The sequence below is a fragment of the Oryctolagus cuniculus genome, chromosome 13 (assembly GCF_051225735.1).
Source record: "Oryctolagus cuniculus isolate XC-2025 breed Fujian yellow rabbit chromosome 13, ASM5122573v1, whole genome shotgun sequence".
NCBI classification, from domain to species: domain Eukaryota; kingdom Metazoa; phylum Chordata; class Mammalia; order Lagomorpha; family Leporidae; genus Oryctolagus; species Oryctolagus cuniculus.
Genome location: NC_142879.1, coordinates 104,284,854 through 104,298,181, shown reverse-complemented (window position 1 = coordinate 104,298,181; position 13,328 = coordinate 104,284,854). Strand labels below are relative to the sequence as shown.

Below are 13,328 nucleotides of genomic sequence, written 5' to 3'. Positions count from 1 at the left end.
GGGCCAGAAGAGGTATTGTTTTAGTTTTGTAGGAACTATCTGATTGATTTTGAGGTAAGACTAAGCATTTTACACTTTTTGTAGGTGGAATAAGGATGAAAGTGGTGTGGGTTTGTGAGGTTTAACCTCCCATTAACAAGTCTTATTTCTAAAAACCAATTCATATCTGTATGTTAAATTGGCAGAAGCTATTTTTCTTTTATGTGACATACAGCTTTGAAATATGGATGTAATGACATTTGAGATGTAGACAGAGAGGAGATTATTAATTATAACCTTGAAATTTAATTTGTTTCTAACTTGACCCAACCCAATTTAATTTGTTTGTAATTTGAGCCCAACAGAAAGTAATTGCTTAGATGGGTCATCACTAAAAATTAGTGTTAAGAATGCATTATTGTTCGGCGCCGCGGCTCACTAGGCTAATCCTCCGCCTTGCAGCGCCGGCACACCAGGTTCTAGTCCTGGTCAGGGCGACGGATTCTGTCCCGGTTGCCCCTCTTCCAGGCCAGCTCTCTGCTATGGCCGGGAGTGCAATGGAAGATGGTTCAAGTGCTTGGGCCCTGCACCCCATGGGAGACCAGGAGAAGCACCTGGCTCCTGCCATCAGATCAGCGCGGTGCACTGGCCGCAGCGCGCCGGCCGCAGCAGCCATTGGAGGGTGAACCAGCGGCAAAAGGAAGACCTTTCTCTCTGTCTCTCTCTCTCACTGTCCACTCTGCCTGTCTTAAAAAAAAAAAAAAAAATACATTATTGGCCAGCGCTGCGGCTCACTAGGCTAATCCTCCGCCTATGGCACCGGTACCCTGGGTTCTAGTCCCGGATTGGGTGCCGGTTCTGTCCTGGTTGCTCCTCTTCCAGTCCAGCTCTCTGCTGTGGCCCGGGAAGGCAGTGGAGGATGGCCCAAGTGCTTGGGCCCCTGTACCCACATGGGAGACCAGGAGGAGGCACCTGACTCCTGGCTTAAGATCGGCGCAGCGCCGGCCGTGGCGGCCATTTGGGGGGGTGAACCAACGGAAAAAGGAAGACCTTTCTCTCTGTCTCTCTCACTGTCTAACTCTGCCTGTGAAGATAAATAAATAAAAAGAACACATTATTTATTTCCTGTAATGTCTTCATGAATCCTTTACATACTAAACTCGATGAACTCTTTCATGTTAGTGTAAAGAAAATGTGAATCTATTACCATTCTGCCCACAAATATTGTATTATGCAGAATTAAGTGTGCATGGATGAGGAACAGGGTTGTGTGTGTGTGAGGGCTTTGAGATTTTTTTAAGTAACTCAGGATAATTGTGACATTTACCTATAAAATTCTTAAGTTATTTCTTGGGAAATTTTTACTTAAGAATTAAATTCCCTAAAGTATAAAAATCTCTGTCTCATAGATGTACTTGAGGGATACAATGGAACAATATTTGCATATGGACAAACATCATCTGGGAAGACACACACAATGGAGGTAACATTTTATAATCTGTACTTGGATGTACTGGCATATTTTGTTTTTTAAAGATTTATTTATTTGAAAGCAGAATAACAGAGGGTAACAAGGGGCAACAGAGAGAGAGAGAGAAATCTTCTGTACACTGGGTCACTCCCCAAATGTCTGCCACAGCCAGAGCTGGGCCATGCCAAAGCCAGGAGCTTGGAACTCCATCCAGGTCTCCCAGCTGGGTGGCTGGGGCCCAAATACTTGGCCATCTTCTGCTTTGCCAGGTACGTTAGCCAAGGGCTGGACCTGAAGCAGAGAGCCAGGACTTGAACCGGCACTCATATAGGATTCCAGCATTGCACAAGTGCCAGGATACTACCTCCTGCATATAGTTTTACCGGCACATGTTGATTTGTTATTCTTGCAATTATTTTACTATGCTTGGCATTTTTGTTTGCTATTTATTGCTTTTTTTCATACAAGTAATCTACATGATAACATCATTATTGGAATCTAATTCTTGAGTTTGAATAGTAAGGGATGCCTATATTGGAGAACATATATTGGTTTGTCTTGTTGTTTAACGTAACCACAAAATATGAACATTTTGGAATTAAATAGGAATGTTATATCACCCTCTAAATATGGAAAAATTTGGGTGTCTATTGTTGATTTTATTCAGAGTGGTTACTTTTGCTCTTCTCCTTGGCTTCTCTCCCCTGAATACCTGCCACACTTCGCTGAGAACATCACCACAGTTGTCAGTGGTGGTATTAATAATAGATGGGACCTGCTCTTACTTTGGCTTCTAGAAAACAGCCTGTGACCTTCTGCCACCGCTGCAGAACATCTGCTTTTATCATTGATCTGAGAGTAGTTTTTGCTTATTTTAGTGTAGCTCATAGTCACAGTCACAGAGAATATGGACATTTCTAGCATTTACATGAATTTTGTTTGAAGTAAAAGGAACATAGCAAATGTACATAGAAAGAAACAAACTTTTTCAGATATGTTCTTTTTACATGCCTGGATAACCCACATCTAGTGATTAAATAATTAATATCACTTGGTCACTCCTGTGGTGATATATCGAGTATTATGTGTAAAATAGTTGAACTGGATTTTATAGATATTTGTAGAGCTATTTTCATGAAAAATAACAATTCCTGTCTTCTATTGATGACTATAAATAGTAGATTGACATTTTAAATTTTTACTTCATATTTTAAAATTTGTTTAAACATTTCTAATTTTGTTTTCTATTCAGGGTAAACTTCATGATCCAGAAGGCATGGGAATTATTCCAAGAATAGTGCAAGATATTTTTAATTATATTTACTCCATGGATGAAAATTTAGAATTTCATATTAAGGTAAATTCCTTTGGGAGAGGTTGTATTTTATTTTATTCCTAAAATAATTGTTTCAAAAAACAGTAAATGCTAGGTTTTTTCCTTAGTTTTAAAAATTATTAAAATTTTTTTTATCATCTACGTGAAAAGCAGAGAGAAGGAGATATTTTCGATCTGCTGGTTCATTCCCCAAACATCCACAACATCGGGGGCTGGGCCAGAACTCCATCCCAGTCTCCCATGCTAGTGACACGTGCCCAAGCACTTGAATCGTCATCTGCTGCCGCCTGGAATACATTAGCAGGGAGCCTGCTGGGAAATGGAGCCGCCAGGACTCAAACTGGCACTCCCAAGGGCTGTGGGCATCCCGAGCAGCGACCTAACCTGCTGCGCCTCATGCTGCCCCTGAAATTACTTTTATGGTCAAGTGTAGTTGATGGATTATTAGGGTTAATAGACGTGGGTTCTTACTGCTCTGCCACTAGGTGATCATAAGTTAGCTGGGTCTCTCGTCACTCCCCTCTTTGCATGTAATTCAGCAGTGTATTTACCACTGAACTAAAAGGTTCCTCTCTTAACTAGTCTGATTCATTTTAGATAAGGGTGTATAGCAGAAACTGCTTTTAATTTAGTTATTTTAGCAACTTGGCTAATTTATATCTTCCAGTTTGAATGTGAGCTGTGGGGAATGTATCGATAACTCTGTCCTCTTAGTCTAGGCAGTACCTGGCATTCAAACCTCATAAATATTTAATAAGTGAATAAGGTGTTCAATCATTTTTTCCTTTTTTATTTGTTTACCCTTTAGGTTTCATATTTTGAAATATATTTGGATAAGATAAGGGACCTATTAGATGGTAAGTTAAATCCTTGTTCTTTTATTGTTTTAAGTAGTACTTGTTACTAATATTTTTAGTACCTTATGTGAAACTGACAAACTATAGGAAATAGATAATTAGATTTTTTAAGTTTTAAGATATTGAATACTTTTGACAAAAAGAATAACTTGCTTAAGGCAAGCTACTTCTTAAGTAGTAATTACAGCATAGGAAAGGAGCTAGAGAACCTGAGCCCTGCATTTTTGACTTCTACCTTCAGTTCTTCCATCAGCTGTTAGATACGTTGTTCTTCTTGGGCAAATCTTTGAACCACTCAAGCTTAATGTTCTTGTTTACAGAATGTAGGTGGCAGAAGGTGAAATGGGCCTAAATTCTGTATTGTGCATTGGTTTCTACTTAAGTGTGCTAATATGACAATAAGGTCTTGCTTTAATAGTGGTGTTTTCATTTTTGTTTTTCCGATTGACCTATTATTGGGCTGCTTGGGGAAGCCTGTCAATTCTATTTCATAACTAGTGTTAGATTTTAGAAGAACGTTGCTAAAGTTACTTTTCTTTTTCAGTTTCAAAGACCAACCTTTCAGTTCATGAAGACAAAAACCGAGTCCCCTATGTAAAGGTACTTACAAAATAATAGAGAATGTTTAGAAAAGCCTTGTAATAAATTTTAAAGGATATTGACATATTTTTTGCAAAATTATTTCACAGGGGTGCACAGAGCGTTTTGTATGTAGTCCAGATGAAGTTATGGATACTATAGATGAAGGAAAATCCAACAGACATGTAGCAGTTACAAGTAAGTATTTAACATTTGTTAAGGTACAATAAAATGGCTTTTTATCCTTAAAAGATGTAAGAATAACTGGATATCCTATTCAGGTGATTGATTTTAAGACTATGTAAAATAATTCTTTAGGGAAATTATTAGTAAGAGAAAGTCATGCTTATTTATAGTTTTTCTGTATTTTCATTGCAGATATGAATGAACATAGCTCTAGGAGTCACAGTATATTTCTTATTAACGTGAAACAAGAGAACACGCAAACAGAACAAAAGCTGAGTGGAAAACTTTATCTGGTTGATTTAGCTGGTAGTGAAAAGGTATAGTGTTCACATATTCTGACAAGGATATTTAAACATTATATAAACTTACCTTAAATTGGGATTTACATGTGATGTTTAAAATTTCCTAATTGGATTTATCTGGGAATTATAATTATTGATGTCAAAGCTTTATGATTACGTAAACAAAATTAGCGATTCTTAATTAACTTCTATTTGGCCATTTTGGCTCAACTGTTACCTTTGAATTAAGATATATGTTTTTAATGAAAACTTGTTCAGCATATGCTATTATAAATTTTATTACATATTATTATTAAGTAATGATTTATTAAATATCTCTTTGCTAATATCGGGTATCTCTTTTAAGATTGATTGATTGATTTGAAAGTCAGAATTACAGAGAGAGATCTTCCATCCTCTGGTTCATTTCCCAGATGGCCGCAAGTGCTAGGGCTAGACCAGGCTGAAGCCTGGAGCATCTTCTGGGTCTCTCATGTGAGTAGCAGGGGCCCAGATACTTGGACCATCTTCCGCTGCTTTTCCTAGCCCATTAGCAGGGAGCTGGATTGGAAATGCAACAGCTGGGACATGAACCAGCACCAGTATATGATGCTGGCATTGCAGGTGGTGGTTTTATCTGCTACGCCACAATCTTAGTCCCATATCTCTTTTATCTGTATTGGCAGTGAGCTCCCTATTGAAACTGGTAACTGTCCATTAGTCCTTTCTGATTTGGTTCTATAGTCATCCCTCACTGTCAGTAGGGATTGTTTCCAGGATCCCCCTCAGATACCAGAGTCTTGGATGCTCGGGTACCTTGTATAAAACACTGTGCATAATCTTTGATATAACCTGTGCTTATCTTCTAGTATACTTAAATCATCTCCTAATAAGGTATTCGTAGTTGTTTTACTGTTTAGGGGAAAATGTCTGTACATGTTCAGTACAGGCACTTCCATTGTTTTCAGATATTTTCTTCTGCACTTGGCTGATTCCATGGATATGAAACCCACAGATATGGAGGCCAACTCATTTCTTTTCCTTTGGATGATTATCTCATTATCAGTCCTAAAAATATGATTCTAGTCAAGTCAAAATAAGTTGAAATGTTTTTTAATATTGACCTCTGTGACCATTTTTACTGTTCTGCTAATTTTGTTTCTTCTCAGTTGAATGGTGATGCCTATTCCCTTCTAGTTAAAAGTTGTACACATATCTCAAAGACTCTTTAATCTTGTTATATAATATGTTTAAATTCAGTCTCTTTTTAATAATCACATCATGATGCTTTAGGAAAACTTAAAAGGTTCCTCTTTTCTAATGTAGGGGACCAACAGATGAATGAGCTAAAATTTACTTGTAAATTGGCTATCTTCAAGAGCACAAGCAAAAACAAAATTTGATGTCTCCAATCATGTTCTTGTCTGCATCTAGTTGCTTGATTAAGTTCTCAGAAAAGTACTCAAGAAGTGACTAGTACCTAGAGTAAATGCCTAGCAAACGTCATGAAACTTTTCACTTTGTTCCTTCTTTTTTTTGCTGGTTATTGATGACTTGTAAACCTTTTAGAAAATTCAAAGAATATCATCTTAAAATGACAATTTTTCCTTCTTTTGAAATCTAACGTGTAGGTTAGTAAAACTGGAGCTGAAGGTGCTGTGCTAGATGAAGCTAAGAACATCAACAAGTCACTTTCTGCTCTTGGGAATGTCATCTCTGCTCTGGCTGAGGGCAGCGTGAGTATCCGTGCCTTCTGTTTCCCTGCTGTTTTATGGGGAATTATTTAGGTGTATGTGTATGCTTGACTCTGTATGGCGTGTAAGAGTGAGGAGAAAATTCGCTGTGTTTCAATCAATATGTGTAAATTGGTTATCTTTTAAAGAAAATTTATTCACAGTATTCGTATCTGTATCCTAGTTCCAATCTTAATAGAGGGCAGTAACTATAAGTCAACATATTTATAACAAATTTTTATTGTATGGAAACCTATTTGTCTTATTTCTTTTTCTTTGTTTTTGTGTGTAGACTTATGTTCCATATCGAGATAGTAAAATGACAAGAATCCTTCAAGATTCATTAGGTGGCAACTGTAGAACCACTATTGTAATTTGCTGCTCTCCATCATCATACAATGAGTCTGAAACAAAATCCACACTCCTGTTTGGTCAAAGGTTTGTTAAGAAAATGAAAGCCTAAATGTAGATAGGCCTTTTGATTATTGAATGTGTTGATGGCAGACAGTTAACGATCAGTGCATATCGTTAGTGGAAGAGATATTTCTTTCTAGCTGAGAGGCAGATAATACTAGGTCAATTTTTTTAGACTGCTTGGGTTTGTGTTTTAGTACACACTAAAGTCAAATGTTAACTTTAGTCAAATTTATGTGAGAGAATCAGATAATAAAGCAAGGGCCGGACAAATTTCATCCTTTGTAAAGCCTGTTGACACATTACAGGGTCAGGTAATTTATAAGATGGTTAGTCTAAGAAATAAAAATGATGCCTTTATCTTTGACCTGCAATGATAATTTCTTAATTCAGCATTACAAATGAATTGGTAAACTGTAGGCTCTTATTTTTTTGTTTATTTAGTTGAATTTTTATTTATTCATTTTATTTATTTGAGAGGCACAAGAGAGAGACAGGGAACTCCTCTATCATTTGTGTGACCCAGTGTCCACAATGTCCGGTTCTGGGCCAGGCCCAAGCTGGGAGTTGGGAACTCAATCCAGATCTCTCATCTGGGTGGCAGTTTCTTGGACCATTACCTGCTGCCTTCCAGGGTGCACATTAACTGGAAGCTGGAATCAGAAGTGAACCCAGGACTCACGTGTATGCATTCTGACACAAGATGTGGTCATTCCAAGCCATGTCTTAAGCTCTGTACCAAATGGCTGCCTCCAGTTTTTTATCTGGTGAATTAGTGATACTTTTTTTTAACCACAGTTATGGGGGCTGACTCAAATTTAGATGGGTTGTGATAAGCACTCTACCTTATAGCTTTTAATGTTTATTCTAAGGACAAGATAACAATTGGACAATCTAACTTTCAACCATATATGCATGTATTACATACATCAAGACTGATTGTAGTCACATTCTTTTTTTCTTCTAATTACATCTCTTAGGGCCAAAACAATTAAGAACACAGTTTGCGTCAATGTAGAGTTAACTGCAGAACAGTGGAAAAAGAAGTATGAAAAAGAAAAAGAAAAAAATAAGACCCTGCGGAATACCATTCAGTGGCTTGAAAATGAACTCAACCGGTGGCGTAATGGTAATAATTTAAGAATTTGTCATCTTAGGCTTGTTGGATACAGTCATAGAGCTATTTTATTAATATGAGGTTCTGGTATGAATATAAATGAAAAAGCATGTCCATTTTCACTTTTTAAGCAATTAAACTCAAAAATGAATAAATTCTTTTGTAATTTTGATTTTACTTAAATTAAGCATAGACACATAGAGGCCAATTAAGAAGTAACAGCATGACAAGATGGCTGGGTTAGGGTGGAAGCAATAAAATGACAAAATATTTTAGCGACTGGATTTCAAAGAATGGCAAAGGAGGGATAAGGGGGGATTAAAGGTAATTCCAGCTGTTCAAATTCCAGGCCTTGAACAGGTAGGAAAGTTAGTACAAACTGCTGAAACTGGAAAAGAGAGGGAGGGGCAGAGTTAAGAAGATGGAATAGGGCTTTTCCACTGGTATCCCTTGCATAACCATTGATGTAAGCAGCCATCCATCCATCCATGAACATACCTCCACAAAAGCTAAGGAATCCCGGTGAGAGCCAGGGTATCTGGTTATACCACAGGAAGAAGACACATTGAAGTGGTTAGGAAGGACAGTCTTACTTTCCCTGTGTTGTTCCTTCCACAGCCCCAGACGGCACAGCATTTATGGGAAAGAAAGGGAGTGAGCCTTGGACTCCAGCACTCAGCCTGCCCCACAGTAAAGCAGCATCCGGCAAGCTCTGGCTGCCCCTGCTGCCAAGTGGATGTCCACAGACATCTCTCGACTGCCCCAGTGCCGTGTGGGAACCTGCAGCCCAGGTTCAGGCCTGTGAGGTGGCCTCAGTCTCAAACTTCAACATCCCAGGGCTCGCGACATCCCTCAGTGACAGGCAGGCCTGGCAACCGCAGACTTCCAGCACCCGGCAGTAGGCAGGGTGTCAGGATCACACGTGACAGCCTGCCCACTAGTAGCTGCTACTTCAGATACACAGACACTGCCTCTGCTACACAGCCACAAGGATCAGGAGCCATAGGAGAGACAGGGCATCACTAAAAGAATAATTAAAGTGCCAGTAACCGACAGCTGAAGAAATGAAGATGTATGAACTGCCCAACAAAAAAATCAAATGTTAAAAGTAAGCTTAGCAAGCTTTAATGGAATGAACAAACATTTCAATAGGAAAACAATGGGATCGAGATTGAAAAATTCAGTTGAAAAACTGAAATGTAAAAACAAAAATTAGAGCCGACAAATACAGTGGATACAATCAAAATAAATGGAATTGAGTGCATCAACAGCAGAATTGATCAAGCAGAGCAAACTGTGAACTTGAACTTATTCAGAAAAAACACAGGAGGAAAGAGATAAAAAGAATAAAACTGAAATTAGTTTTACATGTGTAGATTTCAGTTAACCATCCTGTTGCTTTATTTCAGGAGAGACAGTGCCTGTAGATGAACAGTTTGACAAAGAGAAAGCCAACTTGGAAGCTTTCACAGTGGATAAGGACATTACTATTACCAATGATAAGCCAGCAGCCACAATTGGTGTTACTGGAAATTTCACTGATGCTGAAAGAAGAAAATGTGAAGAAGAAATTGCTAAATTATACAAACAACTTGATGACAAGGTAACTCTTACTTGCTTTCAGTCTCTTATGTTTTAGAAGTGGTGGGGGAAGTCCAGCCCGTGAGCCTTTAAGGCCTGTGAAATCATTTGGTCCCTGTAACTCTTTTAGAATAGCAGTGTCATAGGTATTTTTATTTTCCAGTTTTTCTAGTTTCAGTAATATGGGCGGTTATGATCCATAAACATACTTCTTGATTTGTTTTGATTTTTTTTAACAGCTAATGCAGTAGCAGAGTATTATAAAAATCACATTCAGTTTCTGTATAGAAACTATATGAGGGCACATCTCTTTCAAGCTTAAAGAGCATTCTAAAGAAAGTGTGATATCTGCTCATTGGAGAGCCTTAATGAAATGGGCTCCTAAAATAAGGGATGTGAAGAGCCTGCTCACAGGTGGTCCAGGGAGACAGTAGAGTGGAAGTGCATCCTCCTGCTCTGCTCATATCCATGTCAGTAGTGTGGAAAGAATACTTTGGGAACCAAGTAAGAGGCAGACATGGACAAGAGCAGTAAATCGGCTGGAAGACGATACAGTTACTCTTTTTAACAACTGTGTCTTAAAGTGGCAGGTTTGAAGGGGCTGCATAACCATTATTTTCAATAATAGCTTTTAAGCATGGTATTTTTTAGCACATAAAATGTTATATGAATGTCTTTGATAGACATAAGCCTTTTTTCCTTGTATAAATGATTGCTAATGGAAAGACATTGCCTTTTTTTGTTGTTGTTGTTAGAGATAGGACCTGATACCAATACGATTTTTTTTGAATATGCAATGTAAACAGATGTTTCAAACAAACCATCTAACCTTATAAAAACGTATGGCATTATTGAATAGTTAATAGAGAAGTCCTAGAGTGTGATTGGGGGAAACACCTCTAGCTCTAGCTCTAGCCTAGGTGTTAGGTCCCCAGAGCTGCAATACGGCTCTGCAGCTGGGGCAAAGGGACCAATGGCAAGCCATGCTGATGGAAAGGTAAGCCCCAAAATGCTATCAGCCCTATCACTTTTTTAAAACAAAGTCTGCTTCCTTTGCTAACTTGAAGGTTGAGTTAGCACGGTGAATCGAACGAAAGACATTTCTACTATTTCAACATTTTCTTAAGAGATTAAGCCAAATCGAATTTGGAAAAGTGGTTTTGAAATATTTCGGGGAGAGTAGTAATCTTAAAATTTACAATGGGAAATAGAACTAGCTTGTGAATACATTATTAACCAGATACTTTAAAAATTCTAGGATGAAGAAATTAACCAGCAGAGCCAACTGGTAGAGAAACTAAAGACACAGATGTTGGATCAGGAAGAGGTGAGCTGATACCATTGTTTGCTGCTAGAAAAGCTTTATACTTTGTCATTCAGTCCTTCAGATATGAAAGATGAAGCAGTCACCAGAACTCAGAATACGCAGAGTGAAGTCGATGTTTTAGTTTCTGAGTATGTGTGTGCCTCATCGTGACTGTCCTGTGAGATTGATGCATCCTGTGGCTGGAAGCAAATGTGGACTTTCTCTTCAGGTTTTGTTTTTGTTTCAAGGTTTGAGTTTTCTCTAACCCAGAGGAGAGCTGGGAACCTTTGAAAAATACTCTTTAGTAACATACACCTATTGGACTTTTTAGCTGTCTTCGACTTTACCTGCTTTGAAGAACAATGCCATTTACCCTCTTACTCTCCTCAGTATTTCTTTCTGATCTGCGGGGAGGACTTCCACTAGTGGGCTCGGGGCGGGCGTTTGGCCTAAGTCGCTGGTTAGGTCACTCATCGGAGTACACCCACATTGGAGTCCTGGGATTCGATAGCTGGCTCCTGCTTCCCCTTCCACTTCCTACTGATGAGAATCCCGGAGGCAGCAGTGGTGGCTCAAGTAGTTGACTTCTGCCGCCCACTTGGGAGACCTGGATTCAGTTCCTGACTCCCAGCTTTACTGCACTTCCACTGCAGGCATTTCGGGAGTAAACCAGCAGAAGGGAACTCTTGTTTGTCTGTATCTCTCAAGTAAAAACAGTGGAGCTGGCGCTGTGATGTAGCGGGTAAAGCCACTGCCTGTAGTGCGGACATCCCATATGTGCACCAGTTCATGTCCCAGCTGCTCCATTTCCAATCCAGCTCCCTGGTAGTGTGCTTGGGGAAGCAGTGGAAGATGGCCCAAGTCCCTGGGCCCTTGCACCCGTGTGGGAGACTAGATGAAGCTCTCAGTCCTGGCCATTACAACCATTTGGGAGTGAACCAGTGGATGAAAGATAACTCTCAATCTCTCTCTTTCTTTAAACTCTGCCTTTCAAATAAATAAACCTTCTTTTTTAAAAAAAGAATATAGGAAATGAACAATTAAAAAAAGAAAAACAGTGGACTGAGTAATGTTAGACTTCATTCCCCAATGAAAAGCATTTGCACATTTAATGTGAAGGAAGAAATATAAAAGCACATTATCGTCACTCATCAAAGTCTAAAGGACTTTCTAAAGAAAGAGATACTGGTTTCTGAATCCTATTGACTTATTTTGTCTTTAATATTTATATAATTTTTGAGTATAACTTTGTGAGAATGAGAATCTCACTATCAGTGAAATTAATCCTGATCATATCTTTAAAAACTTTTTTTTGTTTATTTCATTTTGTTGGAAAGGTAGAGAGAGAGATCTTCATCTGTTTATTCATTACCCAATGTCTGCCATAGCTGGGGCTGGGCCAGGCCATAGCCAGGAGCCAGGAACTTAGTATAGTTCTCCCCTGCGGGTAGCAGGGACCCAAATACCTGCGCCATCACTGCTGCCTCCTAGGGGTTGCGTTAGTAGGAAGCTGAAACAGAAGCGGAGGTGGGATGTGGACCCAGGCATTCCAGTATGGGGTGTGTGCATCCCAAGCAGCATCTTAATCCCAGCCAAACACCTGCCCCTCAAACCATCTTTATGCTTAACTTCAACTGTGGCATTGTTTCTCAAAAGGGCTCTAGTGACATAATTCTTTGTTGTCTTGTCTTGTGCTTTGTAGGACGCTTAGCATCTCTGGCTCCTACTTTTCCCTGCCATTAACATTCTACCACATTAGTAAGAGTCACAGTGTTTCCAAAGGTCCCTGCTGAAAAGCTGCTGACCTGGATAATTGCAGTGTCTTCCTATCCAGGCTGTTAGCTTCCTTGTATTTCTTTTCTTTCTTTCTTTCTTTCTTTTTTTTTTTTTTTTCAAGATGTATTTATTTATTTGAAAGTCAGAGTTACACAGAAGGAGAGGCAGAGAGAGAGGTCTTCCATCTGATGGTGCACTCTCCAACTGGCCACAAACAGCAGAGCTGCACCGATCTGAAGCCAGGAGTCAGGAACTTCTTCCAGGTTTCCCAGCGGGTGCAGGGGCCCAAGGACTTGGGCCATCTTCTGCTGCTTTCCCAGGCCATGGCAGAGAGCTGGATTGGAAGTAGAGCAGCCAGGTCTCGAACTGTCGCTCATATGGAATGTCGGCGCTTCAGGCCAGGGCGTTAACCTGCTGCGCTACAGCGCCGGCCCCCCTTGTATTTCATATTTGGTAATCTGTACTAAGGTTTTCTGAGGCCTCGCACAGTTGCTACCCAAGCAAGTCTGAACTTTAGGCATCTCTTCTAGACATCTGATTTCTTGTTTCTCTGTGTAAGTCTAGAGTGCCTTTTTCTTCTATTACATTAAATGGCACATGACTAAAATCCACCTATCCTCAGCACCTTCTCCATGCATACCCTCCAGGAAAATGCCTCTTTCCTGTGCTGTCAAGCACTTCCTTGCCCAGTCCCTCTTTGTTTTATGGCTCT

The 13,328-nt window shown here is 39.4% G+C and overlaps 1 protein-coding gene across 2 annotated transcripts in view; it reads left to right on the top strand.

The window, feature by feature from the left end:
- KIF5B (kinesin family member 5B) overlaps positions 1-13,328 on the top strand; it is a 44,994-nt gene that overhangs the window by 13,864 nt on the left and 17,802 nt on the right. For both annotated transcript variants that reach the window (XM_051821684.3, XM_051821683.3), the window contains exons 3-13: positions 1,389-1,462; positions 2,703-2,807; positions 3,595-3,643; positions 4,188-4,243; positions 4,333-4,420; positions 4,601-4,725; positions 6,321-6,425; positions 6,715-6,860; positions 7,817-7,965; positions 9,363-9,556; positions 10,793-10,861. In XM_051821684.3, coding sequence (XP_051677644.1) covers positions 1,389-1,462; positions 2,703-2,807; positions 3,595-3,643; positions 4,188-4,243; positions 4,333-4,420; positions 4,601-4,725; positions 6,321-6,425; positions 6,715-6,860; positions 7,817-7,965; positions 9,363-9,556; positions 10,793-10,861 — 1,160 coding nt within the window. The remainder of the gene's footprint in view (positions 1-1,388; positions 1,463-2,702; positions 2,808-3,594; positions 3,644-4,187; positions 4,244-4,332; positions 4,421-4,600; positions 4,726-6,320; positions 6,426-6,714; positions 6,861-7,816; positions 7,966-9,362; positions 9,557-10,792; positions 10,862-13,328) is intronic.